The following is a 25,251-nucleotide window of genomic DNA, read 5'->3' as shown; positions in this document are numbered from 1 at the left end:
GACAGTCTGTGTGCATTGGGTAAGCTGCCTCACTGCAGGCCCTCAACCTATGGAGATGCATGGGGAAGGGAATGTGGCAAGGCAGGCAGAGCATGGGTGTGCAGCACGACTCTTCAGCCTTGCATGATTTTCATCCGGTGTCTGTTAACACCTGAAGTGGGTTAATGTCTCAGGTATGTAGCAAGCATAGTTAAAAGTGGAAAAGAAGGCCCACTTTGGTAATCGAGATGCAATGAATATCCTGCAATTAATTTTGCACAACATGAGCCAACAAATGTTACTCTATGAAAACCAGCCATTGGAAACTTATCCCACCTGCTCTGTGCAGTGCTCTTGTCTTATGCAGATCTCTTTCATCTTCCTAGTAGAGCATGGCTGTCTATAAATCCAAGTTTAATTATTATTGCAATAAGGAGAAGCCCCTCAGAGCAAGCGGAATAAAGGGCTCTTGAGGACACCAATGAGAAGGAGAGTTATGTATCTCTCTAGGAACATTAGTGATTTATGAACCAAAAGAAAAAGGTAATTTAGATGGGGAGGAAATGCCTGTTCCCCAGTACCTGCGTAAGAAGGCAAAAACTAATAACTGAGATTTCAAATGGAATGTAAAAATATCAATAATGCACTGAGGTTCATCTCCATTGCATGTGCTCCAAATGCCTTTCGACGAAAACAGGTTTGCCATATTCTTCTGCCCATTATGGCTGTGTTTCATGCAGAAATTCAATAGGTGCTGCTTTGAAGATGCAGGTGTGGGAGAAAGCATCTACCTAACATGCAGAATGAAAGGCACAGGATCCCTCTCAGCTGCCATGGGGATATGGCAGGGACCTGTCTTGTTCAGTGGCACCACTGGCTTTTAAAATATCACTGCACATAAATATATGGAAGCAGAGGTTATTGGCTGCCTATTGAATTCTGTGCCTGATTCCAAATTTTGTGATTGTGGAAGACACAGGCAGAACTGATGCAACACAGGTAATGCTAAGATGGAATTGCCAACACTGAGCTTTCCCGATGTTACAGAAATCCAACTCCTATCAGCCACAGCCACATATATAATGGTCAGGGATGTTAAGATTTGTAGTCCAGCTACATCTGGAAGGCCCATGTTCACTACCCTTGGGCTAAATATAGAGCCGTGAACTATGTTCAGCGCCCACTATTCAAATATTGTATTTGCCATGAACTCACTAGATGGCTTAGGGTTGACTTCAGCAATCTCTGTCTCCACCCCAAGTGGGATGATAATAATATTGACCTATGTTATGATAATAATATTGACCTATGTTATGATAATAATATTGACCTATGTTATGATAATAATATTGACCTATGTTATGATAATAATATTGACCTATGTTATAAGGTCTGAAGAAGGGTTACAGAGATAATGTATGTGAAGCATGTTAAAAAGTGCTGATGATTATTAATGTGTCTTGTCTGGAGAGTAGGGTTGTAAAGTCAGGTGGTAAGACAACCCTGTGCCTATAAAAGTTGGAGAGTAAAGGATTTCCTCTGAATATGATTTATTGATCTCAGTGATGGAAGGGGTGTCATCCAATAAAAAATGACTCTTGGCGGATGTGGCTTAGCAATCCTAGCTGGGAAATATTCTGTATGTGTTACTGTTTATCCCCCCCCCCCCCAGCCTATGCTCCTATGTATTTACCAGCATCTTGTTGTTCAGACTAGAAGGTGTTAACTTTTATCTCCATGATGTAAAAAGTTCTATACAGCAGGCTGTTTGATTTTGTTGGACATCCCGTGTTAGTGTAAGGCTAAGGCAGATGAGAAGGTTCTGGTCCCCAGAGACTTTGGGAATGCAAATAGAAACCAGGGGCCAGGATGTGAAGGGAGGTGTTAAACCCTTCTCCTCCTTGCCATGGTCGCATATGAAATCACTCTTCTTCTCAAATTGCTATTTCCACCATGCAAATAGCAGCTCAGTGTGCATCAGACAGAAGCCTTGCTAGTGGGTGAGAGTGCTGGGAGACCCTTTGTACCATTATATAAGCAAGCACTTAGTTGTCAAGTCTGAAACTTTATAATTACTGTATTTTTTCACGTGTATAAGATGCCCCCTATGTATAGGATGCCCCTTATTTTTTAAAAACCCAAAATTAAGAAATTAAGTTGTTTAGCTTTGGGGGGGGGGTCACTTCCGCCAATCACTCACCCGCCTGCCCACCATTGCCGATCACTTGCCACAGCCACTGCCGATCGCACACCTCGCCGCAGCTGCCAATTGTCTGCCTGCTGGCCACCACCAACAGCCCACCCGCCCACTTGCCGCAGCCACAGCCAATCACCAGCAGGCCTTGCCGCAGCCATGAATCACCTGCCCAATCACTGCTGCCAATCTCCTGCTTGCTTCTACCATTAGTTGCACGTCCCCCCCTCTACATTCACTATCTGTGTATAACACGACACCCAATTTTTCCCTAATTTTTTAAAGCAAAAGGCATCGTCTTATACACAAAAAAATAGGGTTGGTTATTTGTAAAAAAATAAATTCTGGATACTTCTCCACAAGCTCATACTTCACCTAGGATAAGAAGAAAAGGGTATATGACACTCTTGTGGATATGCCTTGTTTCGAAGCAAACATATTTTTGCTTGTTTGCTCTGCCAAAGGGGAAAATCTATATTTCTAATCAAGTATGAACATATAATAAAAATCAGTCCAGAATTTACTCCTTATTGAGAAAGCCACGAGCACACCTTTAGAAGAGCTTATTATAGCTACAAACTCTTTTATGGTGTAGACTGGAAAAGAGAGCTGAAGCTTTGTTTCAAATAGTCAAAACAGGAGTGAGATGTATTATCTAAGGAGGAGGAGGAAAGTTCTGTGTTGTGTTTGAAGCCACAAGCCTGAATCACTAGAGCTTTAAAATATTGTCTCCCTCTTTTGTATAAGTGACTAACGTTCTCATTCTGTGAATCAATTCAATTTAAAATTAATAACAATAGAACTGTAATAATTATAATTATAGATATTGCAATGCTTCTCACACATGACGCTGAAAAAAAGGATGAAAATATATATATAAGTGCTGGGGAAATAAAGCATGTCTGGAAATGTGAGACAATTTATATAGTACCCCAGAACTGCCATATAATTAGGAATTTCTTAAGTGATTGACACTTCTTACAGAATGATGCTTGGAAAAGTTCAAGCAATGGCAGCAAGACAGCTGAGGGGGAAATAATACAAATTAACCATGGACTGAAAAGCAGAAGTCGCTGGTTTGTTTTCTATCACTGGCAAAACCAGGATAGTAGATGTCTTTCTGTGAAAGCTCGTTCAGCATACTGCACATGCTGGCCAATATGGTGGGTGAGAATCTCTAGATGAACGATAGCCAACTGGTGTTCTCCAGATAATGCATACCACATTCCCATCATCCTTGATCATTAGTCATACTGGCTGGATTTAATGCTAATAGTAGGCCACAACATCTGGAGGACACCATGTTGAATACCCCTGTTCTACACTGTAGTTTGTCAGCCTGGTGCCCTCCCTGTGTTTTGGACTACAACTCCTGTAAGCAGGGCCAGCCCAAGAAATTTTAGCACTTGAGGTGAACCACAAAATGCCCTCTGCCTCCACCAGGGAAGTAAGAATGAGTGAAGATCTACATCAGGAACAAGAAGGAAATAAATATCTGCATCAGAAACAAGGGTAGGAGGAGACCACCGGTACCTTCAACTTACTTACTTTGCCAAACCTTTATTAGGCGTTACATGTATAGGCCATCATAAAACATCCATATATAAAAATATAGACAAATAAAAAGCCATGTAAAATATGTAATAGCAAGGATTCCTTTCACAAGAGGCTGCTGTAGAGACAGCATGGGAGGGTGTCAAGGAGGGGGCAGATCCAGCCTCCAAGGAGCATGTTGCAGCTGTTGTTGCTAGTACTGCAGCAGAAGCATTGAGCAATGCACCTCTTGGAGGCCAGATCTGCTGCTCCTGCTGCCCAAGGTGGTCATCCCACCTTGCCTCACAAGTGAGCTGGCTCCGCCACATCTGCAGGGCACCATGCTACTCTAAGGAATTCCATATTCCACGGTTAACAACACTGCTGTTCTTTTCTTGACAAACTTGTCCCAAGGTGAGAAAGAGGTTAGTCAAAGCCACTTGATCTATTCAGGAGGTGCTGATTCACTTACAACTTGCTTCGTTTTCTGATTGACCCCTTGAATTTATAAACAAATGAGTTCAGGAGTTGTGATCCCAAGGCAACTGCTTCTTCTTGCAAGGATTTTGTAAAGTATGAAGGAAAGGCTTAGGGAAAAACACAAAGTACTATGATATTGAATAGATGATGGGATCATAGAATTGTCGAGTTGGAAGGGACAATGTGGGTCATCTAGTCCAACCCCCTGCAATCCAGGAATCTTTTTGACCAAAATACGGCTCAATCCCACAATCCTGAGATGAAGAGTCTCACGCTCTACTGACTGAGCGATCCTGAACTTTATTTGTTCTGTTGAATCCCAGGCCAGTCTGCTAAAACCTCCCTTGGTTCTGCATGGCTCCTTTCCAGACTGAAGCCAGTATAAAATATATAGTAAATTTACTACTCTATGTACCTACGGTGAAGTAAGTCCCATTGAATTCAGTGCTGCTTGCTCCTAAGTAAATGGGGTTGGGATTGCAGCCTTAAATTATAATGCTCCTTTTAAGAAACAGCTTGTGTTTATTGCATAATGAAGGGGGAAAGTGCACTTTAATTAATATTAACAATTGAAAGAAGATTAGAGCAAAAATCCCCTATTAGCAGTTTCTCTAATCCACCTATAATTGTGTACCAAGCTATCAATGAAGCACTTAAAATCTTGAAAAGCTTTCATAAGAGCCAGAAGGCAGTTGTCTGCTCCAGTATCAGCAAAGTAGATGGGGAAAGGGGCTCCACTAAACTATCAGCCATTACTCTTTTGCATAATGTAACCAAGCTGTACATATCTTCCAAAAGACAGGACAATTTGAATGTACCCTGGTCACAGTGTTCATCTGATGAAGCCTTCTTGGTGGTACTGCAAACCCCAATGATACAGGTGGTTGTTACTCAGAGTAGGGCCTTCAGTGTGGTGGTACCTTCCATTTGGAACACCTTGACCCTGGAAATCGGGCATGTGTCAATTACTCTGTTTTTGGCTTGTGCTATTTTATTTTATTATTTTTTTAGGGATGTGGGTGGTGCTGTGGTCTAAACCACTAAGACTAGAGCTTGCCGATCAGAAGGTTGGCGGTTCAAATTGCCGTGATCAGATGAGCTCCTATTGCTCAGTTCCAGCTCTTGCCAACCTAGCAGTTCGAAAGCATGTCAAAGTGCAAGTAGATAATTAGGTACCGCTCTGGCGGTAAGGTAAACGACATTTCAATGCGCTGCTCTGGTTTTGCCAGAAGCAGATTAGTCATGCTGTCTGTGGACAAATGTTGGCTCCCTCTGCCAATAAAGCGAGATGAGCGCTGCAGCCCCAGAGTCGTTTGCGACCTTACTTAACTTTCAGGGATCCTTTACCTTATTCATTTTATTTTTCATCTTATGTTTAATTTATTTTATTTTTAATTCTAGGCTTTCTCATATTGATCTCTGTGGGTAAAATGGACTGCTGGTTACTCTGGGATTGCTGTGTTTTAAAATGATTTTATCTTAGGTATTGCTTCTTTTTATATGCAGCTTTGGTTTTTTTAATGTTAAGCAGTTTATACATTTAAAAAACAACAAAACAAAGAAATGATGAAAAGATAAAATAAAATAGACTCTGCCTGAAATGCAAACAATTATACTACATTCCGGTATGTAGGAGAGCCATGGGTAGTGTTCCTGACTAGGAACAGGATAAAAGGGAAAGCGTCTTATCTCCTGCGCATCCTCGTGTCTCTAAGAAGCAGAAAAGGGAGAGAAGGAGGGGAGGGGAAACAAACAACTCCAGATACGCTCCATATCTCTCCACAATATTTCCCATACCCTCCAACATCTTTCCCATAAAATAGGGACACCCCATTCCATAATGATAATGTTACTATTTATACCCCACACATCATACTGGGTTGTTCCAGCCACACTGGACAGCTTCCAATGTATATAAAAACACAATAAAACATTAAACATTTTAAAAAAAACAACGCTTCCCTATACAGGATTGCCTTCAGATGGCTCAGGGTCCAAAATTTCTCTGATGAAAATAGAGACATCCTAAGGAAAAGTGGGACATTCGAGGATCAAATCAGAAACCCAGATGGTTTCTCTAAATCAGCATCATCATTATCATCATCAACATTTATTATTTATTATTTATACCCCGCCCAGCTGTCTGGGTTTCCCCAGCCACTCTGGGCAGCTTCCAACAAAAGATGAAAATACAATAATTCATCAAATATAAAAAAAACTTCCCTAAACAAGGCTGCCTCGAAAATGCCCTCGAAAATAGGGACACTTGGAGGATCTATATTTCCCCATATACCCCTCCCTTCTGTACCTTGATGTTTATACACCACTTTTTCCTTAGCTGGCACACCTATGATTTATAAACTGTTTGTGAATTTATGTATGTCCCTCTCTATACCTGTGTTGGAAGAAGTCGAAGTAAATATGCAAGGGACAACACACAAATCACTGTGTTGGGACAGATTTTGAGGCTTAATGGGCAGTTTCAAAATTGCCCAGTTCACTAGATCACGTTTTGCCCCAAGTCAGTCTCTTATATCACACTATTTATTCCAGGCTCATTAATTCTTCAACTTTTCTTACATTTATAGTCCACTTTTCTACAGTTGTGGAATCCAAGGTGATGATCCTTGCAGCATGTGCTTTCTGACCATATCCTGAGACCAGTGTTCACTGCACTTTGTCGAGTAATAAGCACACAGGTTCCTGCCTCAAGGAGCTTACAATCTAAACCTCAATGGGGGTGGGTTGGGGAGCACTTCTGTGCACTTAGGTTTTGGTGTGTCCCCCCCAAGAATTTTATTGGTTTTACATAAATTTATACACACTCACTATAACCATTCCAAAACATAAAAATAAAAAGGTTCTTTTGAACCTTCGGACCTCCTTCCCTCCCTCCATGGGCTCCTTTTCTAAAGATTTTGTCTTTTTCTTTTTTCCTGCATCTTTTACTGTTATCCATCTGTTATGTAATCATAGTAACCAAAGTTCATTTCACATTACGAGTATAATTGTATCCCTTCCGATGATTTTAATTGTATACAGCGGTCTTTTAAGTATAGTAAGAAGTTATTCCAATCTTTTAAGAATACTTGGTCTTCCTGGTTTATGATCTTTCCTGTCAGTCTTTGCCATTTCTGCGTTTTCCATCAGCTTGGTCTACTTAGGTTTTGTTTCAGTAAGGATAAGGCTAGAGCCAAATATTCCATGAAAGAAGTTGGTTGTGAAGGGAGAGGTATACCCTCCAACATTTCTCAAATGAAAACAAAGACATTTATTTCATTCCATTTATCTGTTGAAGGTGTTGTACAAGATCCCTTCCCTCACACATTTTTTTCTTTACAACAGTCCTGTGAGGTAGGTTAAGCTGAGAGGTTGTAATTGGCTCAAGGTGACAGACATGTATGTGTCATTAAGTGAGCAGAAGACCTTGGAGTGGTTGAGGTTTGTAGAGCTGGAGGAGGAAAGTCACCAGATAGGGATATATTGGAATATGAGACAGAGAGATAAGAAGTGAGCACAGTCATTGTGGGATTTTGGAGGTAAGTGTTTTGTGTTTTATAGGGGGAGAATGGATAAAAAGCTAATGGAGAGAGCTCATATGAGCTGATTGAGAGGTGAATGATGAGAAGACAGATGTCAGTTAGAAATGAGAAGCAGGGCAGGCTCTAGTCTTCAGCACTTCCTCGGCCCTAGCCCTTGCCAGCTAACTTCTCCCACCTTCAGGCAGGCTTATGCAGTGATGGTGCTCTTCTTCCATTTTAATTTCCCCACAATGCCCCTGATGCAGTGTTACTCGAGGGTTGTAATTAAAATGGAATCCCACTGAGTCTCTGGCAGCTGTCTGAGGATGCCACATTGGTTTTTGCTATGGAGATTCAGAGGAAAGGATAGATTCCTTCATTTTTCCCGTGGTGGCATTGTACAGATGAAAAGAATATGCGCTTGTTGTGTTTACCTAAAAAGGGTGAATATTTCTAGATTTTGCCCAAGCATACCTAGGATTGACTGCATTTTAGTACTGAGCCTCATGTGTGTTCATTTGATTGATATATGAGAGTGCATCATAATTATGCTAATTCTAAATACAAATCATAGCTAACCTTCCAGCACAAAATAACGGTCTTTGGGTTAGGTGCTAGGGGGAGAACTGAATAATGTAGATTTAGATGGATGAGATTTCACTAGTTTGCATCAGTTTTTGCTGAATGCTAGATAACAGTAAAACCGTGTTGTAAACTAATTAATTTCACTCACTTTTTGACAAACTGCTTAAATCAGCTTAGAAATGCTACAGCTGAATAAACCCATCTTAGAGTTTATGATTGCTTCCTTCCAAAAGACTGACTCACATGCCAACCCTAATTGGAACAGTGCACTGAAAAGAGCCACTTAATTAAATAAGTGCTTTAAAAGGTGGTGTAAAACCATGTTGTTGTTGTTTTAAAAACCGTACACACTTGTAGGCAAATGAAAATGAAGATGCAAAGGACTGTATCAAAGTTTATATATGAGGTAGGTTGAGAAATGCTACTGACTCTCTAGAGTTCAACCTACCCAGTTTTGATCTATAGTTCTATGTAAATTAATGGAAACAAGGAGCATATGGATGGTCATCTGATGCACATCTACTTGAAAGAAATCCCACTGAAAACAATGGGATTTACTTCTGCATTACCATTGCTGGGACTGGTACATCGCTCCATATCAAGACACATACATGGTCTACTGCAATCTCTGTCATTGTTTCAGAGCCCTGGATCGGACACTTTGTCATCCTGTTCTTTTCTATGCTTCCTATGGAATACCATCCATAGAAGTCTATACGGCTAGCTCTGTCCTCTCTTTTAAAATATTGTAAATATAAGCAGATGATTGGAGCAAACCAATTGGTCATTTTGCAAAAACAGCATTATTTTATTGCTGCTTTTTAAAAGGTTGCTTTATCTCTTGCAGTTGACTGTTTTTCCTGATTTTTACCTTCTTTCTTTTTCTTCTTCCTCTTTGTTGTTTTATTTTCAATATGCTATAAGTGGACCTGAAGAATTTCTATCTTCAAGCTATCTATCTATAACAAATAAGTTAATAAATCCTTCCATCTTCTACTTAATTCAACACCTTCTCACAGCATATATTGATATTTCTGGCTATGGCTGCTAATATCCCCACCTGTGGTTACTGGCCCTTGTACAGTACACATGTGATTCCAAGCAGAGATCCAGCAATTCCTTCTGATTCCAAGTAGCGATTCAACACTTACAATCAATTGTAAAGGAGAGAGTGTGTCATCTACACACTGATGCCACCCAATTCTAAAGCCTTGGGTGAAAAAAATCAAGAGGGACAAAATAGAACCATGTGAAATCACATAATATAAATGACTTGTGGCTGAATAGTTGTCCTCTGGCACCACTTTCTGGTATTGGCTCTTCAGGAATGAGCAGAACCGTCCAAACACCATTCCCATATTTGAGTCGAGAGAGACGATCCAGAAGCCTAAGTAGTCAGTGGCATTGAAAGCTACTTAAAGATTCAGGAGACTCAGCAGGGTTGCATCTCCCTGTCTTTCTCCCGGTATCAGACATCTGTAAGGGCAACCAATGCAGCTCTGTGCCAAAACAGGGTATAAAAGCAAACTGAAATGAATCCAGTTTATCAGACTCATCTCAGAGTGCCAGTAGTTCCAGTGGAACTCACTAAGAACTGGAAGACAGCTGAGGCATGCCTGAAATAATTGTAGCACATTGCCATGGCGGAAAAGAAGCCCCCGGACATTACAAGAAAACTTAGTGAAGGGCATAGCAAAAGCAAAGGACCATTAGCAGTGCTATTTTTTCTAGAAAAAGAAATTTCAGAACTCACCATGAACGCCTCCCTCTTTCTCTTAGAAAGGCAATGGCACCTACCTGACAGGTTCCGAAACTGAGTTCCAGCGACTTCCCCCTGGAAAAAAAGCCCTGACTATTAGGCTGTTTGGAACATGTTTATTATGTGTGTTCAGGAACATTGTGTTTCAGTGTCCATGGCAGCTACATTTCTCACACTCTGAGACCATGACTAATAATTACCTTCAAAAGGAAGACAACCAAGAGCGACATTGTTTAAGTGTACGCATAACACACAAGTATGATCATGTCAACAGTGATTCCCTGCCCCCTTCCAATCCATCCAGGTGAACTCTAGGAGGAGGTGTGAGGGTTCTTGTTTCTGGTCTATTGATGTTAGATTTACATTGTTATACTTCCTAGTCCTGTATACATTTTGAATTACTTACCTATACACATTACATGAAACTTAACTATTGATTGATTGGTTCATTGAAAAAGAGCATCTGTAGTTCCACAGCAACCCACTGGTGGAGGCAGAGGAGTGCGGGGGGAGCGCACCGCCCCCAGCAGCGTGCCATTGCAGCTGCCCCTCCTGCCCGCACTGGGCGCCCCGCCCCCAGAATGTGCGCCAGCCCTGCCCCCGCCTGCTCTCCGCTCCCCCGGTGCTGGAGCATGAAGCTCCACCACTGCAGCAACCACCTTTTTGAGCAGCTTGCCCAAAGAGAGGACATTTACAACCAGCTGATAGTTATTAGACATTTTGGTGAGTTTCATCAGGAGTGGCTTCTTCGTTCCTATGATGCATATTCCTGACAGCTTAAGGCAGCGGTTCTCAACTTGTGGGTCCCCAGATGTTGTTGGACTACAACTCCCATCATCCCTGAACTCTGGCCTTGCTAGCTAGGGATGATGGGAATTGTAGTCCAACAACATCTGGGGACCCACAGGTTGAGGAATTGAAATGTTTTAATTTTAAAATTATTTAGAATCATAGAATCATAGAATCATAGAATCATAGAGTTGGAAGAGACCACAAGGGTCATCGAGTCCAACCCCCTGCCAAGCAGGAAACACCATCAGAGCACTCCTGACATATGGTTGTCAAGCCTCTGCTTAAAGACCTCCAAAGAAGGAGACTCCACTGCTATTTCAAATTCACTGCTATTTCAAATTGTCAGCACACCTTTCCCGCAAATCTTTAGTGTAACTGTTTATCCCTTTTCTCCCCTTTAGAAACTAAGCTTAACTAAATACAATGGCGTTTCTGCATAGTCTTTTCCTGTTACCCTTACCTTTATCACTCCCTGCCTTTTGAAGCCCCTTTTTCAAAATTTAGGACCGAATTAGGCAAGATACAGGAGTAATGTCCCAGTTTTTAACCAAGAAATATAAAACTATAAATTTGAAGAGTGTATCAGTGAGGAGAGGAAGACATGCTTAACTCTTTCATTGCAATCTGTTTTTCCAATCAAACTAGCCTTCTAGGTGCTTTTCTCCCCACATAGGAAGGGAATTGGATCTGCCCCCTGTGGGTCGAAAGTAGCTGAGGGGTGAAAGGAAGAGTGATCTACAGGGAGAAATTTAAGCACACATCCCCACACACTGCTGTGATTGATGCCACAGTCCCCTGCAACAGCATTTCAGTATAAAACAAACAAAATACTCCAACTAAAACACAGGGAAACCGTTCATTTCTCATCTAGTTTGGTGCTTAGACTTTAGGCTTTCTGTGGTGGGAGTCTGTCTGCTTTTGCCAAGTGTCATGTACATGTATAAAGCTATAGGTATAAACAGTAATGCTGTGAAAGGAGGGAAAGAATTGAAATTCTAAAATTAACTGCCCATAGGAGTGGGAACAGCAAGTGTGCCTTATCCTCTAAATTGGTGTTTTGTTTTTCTAAATCTGAGCACATAATCCTATCACTCAGCCTAATTGACCTGTTTTAAGTTTTTAATTTACAACAGGCCTTCCAGCCATCTGAACTCCCTGGGAAGCTATTCCCTGCCTAGCAACAACTGCAGCATCAGCTAAGACATGGCAATCTTTTGGTTCCTTTCTCCATCTACTCCCCCAAATTTAGCAGTTTCCAGGGTCAGAGTGCCAATATTATTATTTTTTATTTATAAGGGCAATGCTTCATAAGATGGTAACACTGAGAAATGCCACCACAATCAAAACAAAAGAGAGAAATCTGTTATGGTGAATAATGAAGTCCTTCTATGTTACTGTTATTGGTCAAGAAAGCCACCTGGCTTGTAAGTACCACCTGCCATAAAGCAGAATATCTGGAAGTGATAAATATTAGCAGTCATATGGAACTTTTCCACAGTGCCAACATTTTCAATAGCTCTGGGGCCTGAGAGGGTCAATCAGATTCACGGCATATAAAGAAACTTCCAAGAAAGTATTTTCTTATGGCACACAGTAAAGAGTGGCACCTGGTAGCTGTATTTGCAAAAACCAGAGAAAAGAATCATGATGCTGTTGCTCCGAGTGCTTGATCACTAGGCTTTTCTGTTGCTTCACAGATCTAAAGGTTGCTTTTGAGTATAGGAAAGCGCCCATAAATAAATTCCACCCCCTCTTTCCAATATACATGAAAGGTGAAAGATCAGAAATTTTGAAACTGAAGAGGTGGGAGAGTGATTTTCATAATGTTTCCTTTTATTTATGAAGCTAACACATTGCTTTTATCACGTCTCTAGAGGCACCATCTACAGAGAATTTGCCATGTTTTTATAACGTGCTTCTGGGAAGCGGGACAAACACACCGCGTTCAGTTTGTTATTTACCACAACCCTGATCATCATCTTCGTTTTTCTCTTGCCCTTTCACTCTGAGCACCCTGAGGATCTTTGCTTTGTCCCTCAAGACCCTGTATTGTCTCCTTTTACTATCAGCAACTCCTGTCCTCCAACACTTAGGCAAAAGTTTTTTGCATCATCTACTACCTGATCCTTTTTTGGGGAGATGCCTTGGATTGAAACAGAGACCCTCTGTGCACAAAGCACTGAGTTCTCATCACTCACCATACAAGGGTATTTTCCTGTAGGGTGCATTGCAGCTGTTAAGAATACTATACCTAAGTGAGTCCCACTAAAGTGAATGACCCTTCTGCAAAACACATGTGTTTCCCAGTTGTGCATCCATTCTCACTTATAGGTCTCAGGGTGAATGCCACATAGGGGCAAGCCGTTGAGAGCCTTGGGTGAGAGAGGAGGTGTGAATTGGATTGGGGGTTAGTTTTAAGTCCATGTGCCAGTTTTCAGCTGAAATCTGTGCTTCCTCTTCAAACTTCTATTGGCCGGGCCAGGGAAAAAGGCACAATATAATGGGGTTGTATTTTATGAACTTTCAGTGGGTCTGACTAAGTCCTGTTCAGACCCAGACCCACTGAAAGTAATGGATCTAAGTTTGTCAAGTCTAGCGATGGAAGGATCTGCCAATTTTCCAGTCTAAAATCCAGTTCTGCATATTTCTGCAACTATTTGTGGATTTTTTTTGTAAGTCCTTGTGAAAATTCACCAGCATTTTAGTGCAAAATACCCCTGCCAACACATTTTTGTATGCTGTATTGATTACTCTACACATTTTTGCAAGCATTTTCTCATAATACAATGCATCTTGTATGTTGCTTTCACCAATATTTTTATTGTTTTGCATACTTTCACCTAATATAAGCATTTTTGTAAACATTGTTTAATTGGGGAATTGCATTGCAAAATTTGAATGCTTGCAAATTTTGAAGGGAGGCTGTGTTTTGGTTCTCATGTTTCAGAAAGTTCAAATTCGATACATTCACTTTTAATGGTGAATGGAATCGTATTTCTCCTGCATCCCTAGGAGAGGAAGACTAGTTTTCAATGGTATCTGTAATTCCTATCTCTCCATCCAATAGCAGCTTTTGGAGGGAGAACATGATTTCAATTGGGGAAACAGTGTTAGATGAAGAGTCTACCACCAGTTCAGTGCCCCGATCCACTTCAGAGCTGGTTCTATAGTAGTTTAGATGATGATAATATTATAACAACAACAACAACAATAACAACAACAACAACAATGGAGAGACTCTGTCACATATTTCACACCTTGTGCAGTTCGTCTGTCCCATAGAAGTTCCCAGATTACTGCATTCTAAAGCTTTTTAGGGAGTAATGTTTTCCCCCGAATGATGCATTAATGATGTCGGAGGAGTAAAGAACAAACGGATTGATCAGTTTTTTTTGTAATTGAGTGTATTTTCCCCATTCCATCTGATGCATCTCAGTTTACAGTAAATTTTGAGTGGGGATAGAGAAAACACACAGCTGTGCCTTAGCACCGAATTGTGTCAATGAGGTTTCCAAGCAATAACTGTAAATGGAGCAACTGCACAGGTTTTAAAAATTGAATCATGTACCTTACCTGTTATTTCAGTGACTAGGGGATGCCCCAGCCATCAGTAGCAAATTGCTTTTATTGAACAATGTGGGAAAGCTATCAAAAGGCAGTCTGATAATGGTGCCACTCTTGCTTCTAAGGTCCTTGGGACTATTAGCTGTATTATTTATTCACACTGCTATAGCCTTTGGATTCATCCATTGTCGTGCAAAGTATAGTGCGCCCTGCCCTTCAACAGTAATAAAACTTCACAAAGTGCTGAAACAAGGCATAAAGTTTGGAGAATTTAAACACTGAGGCGAGGAACTGTTGAGAAATCCTGGCTTGGCTCTGTATCTTTAACAGGGTTCTGGGGGAAAAATGAATCTGTAGCAGCTTCATATGCATTTCATTATTTGAACGGCAAACTTCAAAGTTCACAACATGATGAAATAAATACTTTAATTATCTGTGACCCTAAAAATGTGGTGTGCAATTAAAGGAATGGTTCAAGGGAATTTTTCCACGTTGGGTTACAGTGCAGAGTTAAGCCTAGCAAACTGGTCACTGAAGGCAGAAAGTGCCAAACAGAAGGAAATGTAAATCAAGCCTTGTGCAAAATATATGGCTTAATTTCGTGCTGGTTTTTGTTTTTTTGTTCCTGGATTTCTCATGTGTTCATGAAGCGTCATATGAAAACACTGGAAATGCAGACCATAATTGAATGTTTCCAGGGGATGGGGCTACAAAAAGAAAGTGATTACCTATACTTGATTGTATGATTCCTTCTTTTTTTATTCACTCTTCTTGGATGCACCCTTGCTCAGGGCCAGAGCAGTACTGAGGCAGAAAAAAGGGACCTGGTGGGGGTTCAAGGAATGGAAATAGATGTAGGCAGAAATCAGTGCCTGAGTAGCACAGCAATACTTTTTAAGTGCAAGAGACACTATCTGGGTTTCAGTTAAAGCAGCAAAACATTTTGGGCTGGCACTACCCTTTTAATTAAGGCAGAGGTGGCAAACCTCAGGCCAAGTGTGTAACTCCAAGCCACCCTATCTGGCCCTTGGAACTCTTTCCAGGCCACCCCACTTCTCTCCAGGCTATCGCCCTCCTCACTGGCCCTGCTTTGTATGGCAAATGTTTTTGCTTGGCTGGAATGTGTCCTTGAACACTGATAGAGCCTCTTGCTTGCCTGGATGGCGAATAGAGAAGTGTGAATATGAGTGTGTGTAGATGCTGGCCTACTGTAGGAAAAGATCATTGACATTCATTGCTCCACCCACTTTAGCCTCTGACCCCACCCATGACTGGCAAGTGGCTCCCTGAAGGTTGCTCAAAAAGGTATGGGCTGTCAGGCTAAAATCTATTCCCTATCCCTGAACCAAGTTGTGAAGATCCCATTAGAGGAAGGGATGTACATTTGTTCCACCTGCATACCTGAGGTATTCTGCTGGTGTGCTTTCCACTGGCCTAGCATAGCTTGTATTCTGCCAGTATAGTGGTGGTTCCTCCATGCCCTACAGCTCCCAGCAAACAGCTCCTGTATAGGATTTCCACTTAAGTTGTTTATTTTAAGGGTTTAGAGATTCCCTTTTGTTTAAATTATTATTTGTAGTTCTTGGGGTGGCATTTAATTTGATCTCAGGGACCAATGGGTCAGTTTCAGTAGATATATCAGTCATGCCATCTCTGCACAGAGATTCTTTTTAGCTGGTTCTGTATGCATGGAGCAAAGGATTGAGACAGTAGACTCTGCTTCCTCTCCATGCCCAGCTTCCACCTGTTGGTTTGAATATCTGCATAATGACCTGTGTGCATGGACACAACCTGTGTGACTTAACATACTAGAAACACTAAATGATGGGTTGTGGAACTGAAATCCGTACATGGTGCATGGAGGCAGCGGTGGAGGAAGTCGCTCGGGCGTGTGGGGCGATGCACCCAGGGGCAGGGCAAGCCACCCATAGAGGCGGGGCGCACTGTGGGGCCTCTAGAGTCTGCCTCCTCCCACTCAGTTACCCTACAGCTGGGGGGGAGGCAGCGGGTGGACCATTTGGGCAGCGCAGAGCCTGTGCGCGCCCAAGCCAATGCGTCTCTCCCAGGAGAGACGCGTGGCTCGGGTACACTGCAGGCCCCGTGGTGAGTGCCGACTGGCATTTTGTCACCCCCCTCAGTGGTGACACCCGAGGCGGACCGCACCCACCGCACCCCCCCCCTTCCTCACCCCTGCATGGAGGGCCAGAGCCTGCCACTCCGATCACAGGAGCTCTAAAAATGTCTGTACAGAGAGGGCTTTGATGTGGGCCCATAAGTATCAAAGGAGCTGTGAGTAATGTCAGGAATGCGCCAAAGAAATTGCATGCTGGATACAAAGGATCAGTGAACAGCTATTCTTCCAATGGCTTCCACAGCTTTTTAAAGGTACATGTGCCAAACATATTTCTGGGCTTACCCTTCCAGACTCTTTTTATCCAGCTCCTAGCAACTTACAGGAGAATGCTTTCTGGGAATTAAGGCTTGGGGTAACAGCAACAAAAGCGGGTGGGGCATCAACATACACAAGAGGTGGTAGAGGAATACAAGTGCCTTGTATCTGAACGATAGTCATCACAGTTAAATAGTCGTTGATTCACTGCAGAAGTGGTTGATAAAAGGCATATCCATCATAATTCATTTTCCTTTATCATAACATAACCTAAGAAAGCAACCCCTTTGTGAGCTTCTGGGCTGTAAGAGTTCATAAATGCTAACTATAGAATGTCATTCAAATGTAACAAAGATCCGGTTCATTTTTTGACTGGTGGAACCAGGGAATGTCCATGGACCTTGGCATGCATTCCATTCTTCTCCTGTGCCATGTGTTTCTGCTAAAGTGATGTGAGCAAATTAGAAAAGAAATGTTTACTAGACAATTAAATGGCTCGTATTAAATTTAAAGGCTTTCAGGAGAAAAATAAATTAATAAACAGAGGCTATTTCAGGTGCCTTATCTTTTCAGACAATAAATGCTGACTTGATTTACTCTTTCTCTTATTTATTATGGAGAACTATAACACGGAAAGAAATTATTTCCCTCTTTTGTACAAATGGCTTATGAGTGCAATCATTAAGGCGCAAGTCTCTTTATATAGAACGCTAATTTGATTTAGCCCAATTTCTGTGTCACAGACTTCTGGGAGGTTGCAAAGTGCTTCATAAATACCTCCTTTGATTAAATTAAAGCAAAGATTTTAACAGACTGCAGTTATTTGTATCTGTCAAAGAGGCTGAAGGGAGACAGTTGCCTTTGGTTTAGATAAGACTGTTTGATATAAGAAGATGGTTGTGGAATAAAACATGCTTTATTTATTCAATTCTATTTGATATTAATATCCCATATAATGTGCTGAACATTGTAAAGTGTTTCTTTCTTTCTTTCCTTTTTTAAAATCATTTTTTTAAAAAGGAAAGTGAATGAAATTTTAAAATGTATGAAATGCTTCCTCTCATGTCCCTGATCCTGAGTCACAACTCAGGCATGGACTTTGGGGAAAATCTGCACATTCGAAGAGGTAGATTAAATGTTTTCAGGATCTCCTTGCCCATAAGCAGCTTCCACAGGCAGCAGAAAACTTTGAAAGGAATGGGGGCGGGGGGAAACTCTGAGCCAGCTCAGCAGAAACACACAAAAAGCCAGTTCAAAGTTCTCTATTTCACCCACCAAATATGTGTGGAAGTACTGCTCATGGGGGGATGCGGGTGGTGCTGTGGGTTAAACTTGCCGATCAGAAGGTTGGCGGTTCGAATCCCCGCAACGGGGTGAGCTCCTGCCAACCTAGCAGTTCGAAAGCACATCAAAGTGCAACTAGATAAATAGGTACCGCTCCAGCGGAAAGGTAAACGGTGTTTCTGTGCGCTGCTCTGGTTTGCCAAAAGCGGCTTAGTCATGCTGGCCACATGACCCGGAATCTGTACGCCGGCTCCCTCGGCCAGTAAAGCGAAATGAGCGCCGCAACCCCAGAGTCAGTCACGACTGGACCTAATGGTCAGGGGTCCCTTTACCTTTACCTTACTGCTCATGGGATTCCCTACCATCAATAGCCTGCAAAAAGCCTGGGTGTGTGCAGCCAAATGAAAAATGGCAGCTGAAGGCGGCACAGCCAATTTCCTATTCTACCCTGTTGTACACTGAGATGACCTGCATATCTACTATAATGGTCGGTCATGAAATTCTTCACTGTGCATTTGGAGATCTCTTAAGATATTGTAACTAAATTTGCACAATGGTACCCAAGATCAAGGAGCATGTTTTCATCTATGTTAAGATATAACAGGACACCATATTGAACTATGTCAGCAGATTCAACCTTTTAATCACTATTTTCAAACCTGCCCTGTTTTTTGTGTGTGTGCGTGTCTTAGAATTCCCAAGCAACTCTCGCTAGGAGGCTGCTAGTATACAAATCTGCATCCGAATTAATACAAATCAGGCATTCCAACAGCCTTATTTGGATTCAAAAAGCCTTTCTGTTGTTGCTATTGCTAAACAATTGGAACTGAGAAACCCTTGCCAATATATATCAAGTCATCCAGCAACCCACCACTATCTCCCTTCTGCCCATCCTTGCAAAGACATTTGTTTCTCATGTATGATGCACATGAAGACAAAAACAGCATTGCACAACGTTAATGCTGGAGTAGCGGTAAACACAAGGATCAGTGTACTCAAATCCTTGTCTAGACAGTGGCCAAAGCATCTGTGGGAAGAAGGAAGCAATTTTTGTACACTAAAAGGATTTGGTTGTGTAATTAATGTAAACAGAAGCCTGCACAGAAGGAGGGGTGCATGAGAAACCTGCTGTGGCAGTCTAGGCTCTAGTAGTGTACGGCTGCTCAGAAGAAGAATCCAAGCCTGGGAACTGTTCTTGCCTCTTCTGCCATTTGATGATGTCTGGCTAATGGAACACTGACAACCTTTAAGACAGTATACATTATTAACAAAATAAGTAAACAAACACCAGATTTTACTTTAAGGAAGTTCTGTATAAATTGGCTTAGTTTGCACAATTCATTCTGCTTCTCCTACCCATGAAGGAGCACTTTGCCTCATGTTGGGGGCAAAATGTTTAACACAGCCTTACCTCAGCCCTGGATATCTCTTTCTGTCCCCAATGTGTGGGCTCTGAGATGGCACCAGGCAGTGCTCCAGATATTTGCAGCCACAAGTGCTAAGAACATGCTAGGCCCTGAATAGTAATAACATTTGTACTTGGATGATAGGATGATCACCATTGACATTTATGGCAGAAATCAAAAAGTCCTACAGACTCTACTTTATGGGTGTATAAAATAATGCTATTTCACTTGCCCCATAGTTGTGATTTAAAAACAAGCAAACAGATATTTAAGTCCATAAAGCTTGAAAGTCTTGCTCCTTCCTCTTTCTCTTATTACGTACAAATATGTGGCCTAGTTAATATAGGTTCTGCATAGGCAATAAAACCAAGGTTTTATCATAGGCTTTGTGCTAGACCTGTTAGATTCTACTAGGTTCCACCCTTCTTCCTCTTCTTTGGTTTCACCTCTGCCGAGATTCTATCATAGTGCCATGCTCCTTTGACTTGCTAAGATTCCTCCAAGCTCCTCTTCCACTCTCTCAGATGCTGTTCTTGACATGCCAGATTCTTCTCTGATTCTAGCCAGCTGCTATTGCCCTGGCCCCATATAAGGAAACAGGGCTTCTGAAATCAAATGTTGGTTTATTTTATGACTTCACATAAATGCATATCCCGCTTTTCAAGAAATCTTTTCCACAAAGCGACTTGCAACTCTATCTAAAAGGACAGTGACAACAACTTTAAAATATTAAATAGTTAAAATATTTAAATAGTTTAAAACTTCATTCCATAGCTGCTCTAAAGCTAAAAACATCAAAAACAACAATAAAATCCAGGCGACCCACAACACAAAGACCCCAGTATGCTTTAACCACTGAAGGTTTTTGAGAAGAAATTGGTCTTCAGTGCTCTTGAAAACATTACAAGGGATGAGGCTTGCTGAATATCAGAAGGAACAGAGTGTTATGATCTAGTGCACCTGAGGACTGCAAAAGCTCTGGAAAAGATATAGAAAAAACCCAAAACTTGGAAGGAAGCAGCAAAAGTGATGGTCCCAGGTTCAGTCTTTGGTCCGAAAGATGACAGATAGTGGGCTGAGAAAGATGTCTCCTAGATCTTCCCAACTGCAGTAAATAATTCAATGAACTGGTTGCCTGACTATATAATATATAAGGCACACTGCCTTGTTGTTATTACAGATGCAGTATGCATTAAAAAACACAAGTATACTCTTGGGCTGTTCCCATTCATTTCATTGGGGATGGCACACCAGGCCAATACAGATTGTGTCCTCTACCTATTTATCCTACATATTTTCACTGTATGTCTCAAAGCAGCTTACAGAAAAGTAAGTGGTTTGTTTATGTCCACAGTGAGGTGAGGTGGAGGCACTTTTACCCAACCTTTCAGCAGGTGAGCTGCTGGAGGGGTGAATTCAGTTGTGGTGCAAACTCACCGGCAGGAGTGCCAAATTGGCCAGGAGGAAGTTACATAAGGGCATTTTCTGGTGCTAGACCTGTCCTTCACGTGGCTCCACAAAGCACCTATAAACAGAGAACACTGCCAGCATAAAATATTAAAGTTGCAAAAATGAAAGATTCATGCGGCGTCCGCCAGATAGATATCCTCCCTGGCTGAATGTAAGATCTCCTGCCAGAAGAAGGTTGAAAAATGCAGCAGCCAAAAATTGATATGCGGGCAAATGGGGCCCTGCATTTAGGATACACCGTTCCTAACCAATCAGGCTAAATGAAATCAGCAGGCCTGGGCCTTATCTCCTAGATAACCCTCATTAATCCAGTGAGCTTCTGAGGACAAAAAAGAGAAATGAATTGCTTCATTTGTGTCGCTTGAATGGAATGCTAATGAGGGGAGGTGGGGGGGGGAGTTAATTATTCATTCCAGCCGACTGAGCAGAAAGCAGATCCTGGCTTCCCCTGTTACCATTGCAACAAGTGGCAGCCGGCCTAGCGAAAGCAAGCCAAGGGAAACATTTATAAAACTGAAACCAACATGAAATATGCTTTCTCAGAAAAGGAAACCCCTGGTCTTGAGCTGCGCAGGGCACAACCAGATGGATTTAAGGACAAAGCTTCTTGTAGCAAGGAACCAGGAAAGAAAGCCCTTCATATCTCAAATTTGCTTCATGATTAACCATGCCTCCTGGGGGAAACCGTGTTGCCTTGGTAAGTTTGGTACAAGTTTTCCAGGCTTTTCGCATCAGTAGTTGAACAATGCTTTGCTTTGTTTTTGTTTTGTTTTTTTGCTTCTGTTGGTACTACAACATTTGATGAACTTTTTGAAAAGACCTGGCTGGCTCCTGCATTTAAAGCAGAATTTAAAGAGCACAATTCTTGAGGATTTACAGTGGAAGTCTATATGTGTCTACTAGAAGTAATTCCATTTGAGTTGAACAAATTCTGCTTCCGGGTAATTGTGTATAGGATTTCAGTCTCAGTAATTTTCTATACATTTCAAGCAGCCTTTAAAAAAATAAAATAAATTTGAATGTATACAGCAACACAGTTGCTGTTCCTAACTAAAGGCTCACAATGGTGTCTGGATTTTGCTATTGTGTTTTTGTATTTTGTAACGTGCATTTAGTTTTGCGGTGTAGCATGTGTTTTTTACATGTATGTTATTGATCTACACAGAACGTGATGCGGTGTAATATTTTTTAAAAGTTTTTACTTCTGTAAACTACCTTGGGTCCAATTTTAATGGAGAGAAGTGGGATATAAATTACTATTCTAAGCTAAAATTAAATAAAAGAAACTATATTCAACATTCCACTTCTTGCAAAGCCCAAGTTCTTGTAGATCCCTGTAATCAAAATGCAACCAAAGTAATTGTAACCAAGAGGAATCCAGATATTATAGTCAACCCTATACATATCTAATCAGAAGTAAGTCCTATTAAGATGAATGGGTCTTACGCCCAGGTATGTCAGAAAAGGATTGCAGCAGGTTGTAAGGAGGTTTAGAGTTACCCATGTGGTTTGTGTGTGATTTCCTTTTTTAACATATATTTAGCACTAGGTCATGGCCACCAGACATTTCCCTGTGTTTGTTAGGAGTGTTGTTTGTGTAGTCTGATTATTGCTTTCTAGAAGGATTGTGTTGCAGGACGTATGTTCGGCTATACATCATTTGAAAGCAACGTTATTAATGAATCTTGTTTTTCCAATGGCAAAAAAGACAGATGCTGTGTCTGTGAGACACAAAACAGTGGGGGAGCGGTGTTAGGCATCTATCTCCATTAGTCAGGGTATTAAAAAAAAAACTCCTGAAAGTTTTGATTTGTTAGTCAACACCAGTGAAATTGTTAACATTTTCCCATATGCCCTGCCACAGCAAAGACAAGTATCTCGAAATGTAAATAATGGGTTTGCATTAATTCAGTTCAACTCACATGCCAGCTTGCAAAATAGATTTTACCCCATTAAAAGAAAGGCTGGAATAAATAACTTCCTAGACAAGACGACAAATCACAATGGGGCTAATTTTCTTCTGTGAAAACAGTATTAGCATGCACCCTGCTTAAAATGTAATTATTTTCTCTCAGACTTTGTGATCTATGACAATTCTCCTTTCCTCATGACAAAATACATTCTTTAAAAAACTAAGAAACATATACATATATGTTTTATCTAGAGAGATAAAAATACTGGTAATATTGACTATGATGTATTGCAGCAACGTGAAGCAATCATTTAACAACAGGGCAGTGTAGCCAAAAGCAATACACTCACTTACCTGGGAGTAAGCCCTGTTGAATTTAATGAGATTTGTGTTCAAGTAGACATGTACAGGATGATTTCAGGGGGTAATTAAGTACAGAGTTGCTAAGTTTGAAGCAACTTGTTAGCACTGTGACTTTAATACTTGAGTGGATTTAGTTGGCCTTTGGCAAAATGCCTCTTTTACTTTGCATCATCATCATCATCATCATCATCATATTTCATTCATATCCCTCCCATCCGGCTGGGTTTCCCCAGCCACTCTGGGCGGCTTGCAACAAATAAAACACAACAAAGCATCAAACATTAAAAAAGAGATATCCTATACAAACAACAAACAAACCAATAAATAAATAAAAACCAATAATAATAATAACAAACAGTTTACAGTTATACTCAAAGTAACCACCAACTCCAACTAAACATTTAACCAACACTAACCCGACAAAAAGAAAACAGAGGAACCAAAATTAGAACCATTTAAAACATTTTAGCCAGTTGTCGCAACCCAAGAGTTGTTCCAGCAATGTTCCAGTGACCTCCCAGGAGCCTCTTTTAGCTCACTCTGGAGTCTGGGCCCTGCCCCCTAGGCCAGGTGGAAATGGGCCTTGCAGCAGTGGTTCCAGCACTCAGGCAGCAGGAGAACATAGAATTCCTAATATATGAATTGTGTCACTGCCAGCTACAGAAAGAACAAAACATGGTGTTGAACTGACAATGAACAGCATTGTTACCTGGTGGTGGAAAAGAGTTACTACTTGTCAATCAGAATAAAGATGTCCTGTTGCTTTTGGCTTCAGTCCTAAAGTGACTTCAGTGACCAAAGATTAAGTCCCACTGAACTCAGGGTATCCCAACACCCGTGGAATTGTGATGTTAGGACACAGCCATTACCAAATACAGCAAAGTCTTGTGACACCTTAAAGACTATCAAATTTATTATGACATAGTTCTCATGGACTGAAGTTTACGTCATCTGATGCTTTTCTTTTCTTTTTTGTTGGTGGGGGATTTTAAATTATTTTGTATTTTGTATATTTTATTGTAGTAAGCCTGTAAAGTGAGATGAACGCCGCAACCCCAGAGTCGTCTGCAACTGGACTTAACTGTCAGGGGTCCTTTACCATCTTTTTACTGTAAGACAAATCCATTTGGCCACATGTATTGTCAAATTCATTGCGGGCAGGGCGGATGATGACTGATTACGAATGTGTGCTTCTTTCCCAGTTAGATCACTGTTTCCCAGCTTTGAGAGTTTTAACTAATCTATGCCTTTGCAGAAGAATAGAGTTTCGTATGCAGTTCCCCCTATGTGATGTTTGCATAACTCCTCAGACGCAGCTGGGCTCACGCAGCCCTTGAAAAAGTAACCAGAGCGCACTGGGAATTATGGGTTTTTTTGCTTTGTTTTGCGGATGCCTAAGATTGTTCTGTGCATAAATTTGCATCGTGACATCATAATAAACACATGGGCTTTTAGCACCAGCCACATGCACACTTGAACAACTTGTTTCCCTGCTTTGGCCAGCTGTAATCCTGCTGTGAAAGTACAGCCATCAGCAGAGATGGCACAGTTTTATGTTCATTCCATTGTAATTGCATTATGGCTATTGAATTCTTTCCTATCTTTGTTTAATGCTATCCTTCTGGCAGTGGAGAGGGGTCAACTATCCATGCTGATTTTATTAGGTATTTTAGTAGCCTTTCATACGGCCAATCATGAGGTTTTATTGAAATGCCTGTGGGTCCTTGCAAAAGATAATGAAGTTGCTCACGGTACCTTTCTGGCAGGTGAAATAAGCAATTTCCCATCTTCATAAAGGTGGCTACCTGGGGGCCCTGCTGAATATGGTTTCAAATGGTGGTCATGCTTTAGAAGTACAGTATTGTTTGGTAATCAGTATGTGGGTGATCTGTCCTTTCTGCATATTATTTAAAGGGGAGTTTTCGCTGTCTCTTCTAAGCAGCCTGTTTGGTGTTCATGCCCATTCCGCCCTGTATAAAATCTATTGGCAATTTTTAAGGTTTTTATCATCACACAGCAC

At 41.3% G+C, this 25,251-nt stretch overlaps 1 protein-coding gene and 1 long non-coding RNA gene across 4 annotated transcripts in view; one reads left to right on the top strand and one right to left on the bottom strand.

The window, feature by feature from the left end:
- The window catches only part of LOC310677166 ((E2-independent) E3 ubiquitin-conjugating enzyme FATS), a 125,978-nt gene that overhangs the window by 26,458 nt on the left and 74,269 nt on the right, over positions 1-25,251 (top strand). Inside the window, exon 1 of one of the 2 annotated variants that reach the window (XM_083439622.1) lies at positions 20,991-21,653. The exons of the other annotated variant lie outside the window; for it this stretch is intronic. Coding sequence (XP_083295748.1) covers positions 21,488-21,653 — 166 coding nt within the window. The 5' untranslated portion in view covers positions 20,991-21,487. Of the gene's footprint in view, positions 1-20,990; positions 21,654-25,251 lie in introns of those variants that run through there. 2 annotated transcript variants of the gene reach the window in all.
- Positions 19,872-24,034, bottom strand: LOC310677223. 2 transcript variants are annotated; one of them, XR_014511004.1, is made up of 3 exons: positions 23,648-23,821; positions 20,924-21,011; positions 19,872-20,091 (listed from the first exon to the last, which is right to left on the bottom strand). It is a non-coding gene; the product is annotated as an uncharacterized lncRNA (long non-coding RNA). The 2 variants fall into 2 exon arrangements; XR_014511003.1 differs by lacking the exons at positions 20,924-21,011; positions 23,648-23,821 and adding an exon at positions 23,941-24,034.

This window comes from Podarcis tiliguerta (assembly GCF_965153285.1).
Source record: "Podarcis tiliguerta genome assembly, chromosome: 5".
Taxonomy (NCBI): Eukaryota; Metazoa; Chordata; class Lepidosauria; order Squamata; family Lacertidae; genus Podarcis; species Podarcis tiliguerta.
Note: the sequence above shows the minus strand (reverse complement) of the source record. Positions and strands in the feature narration are given on the sequence as shown.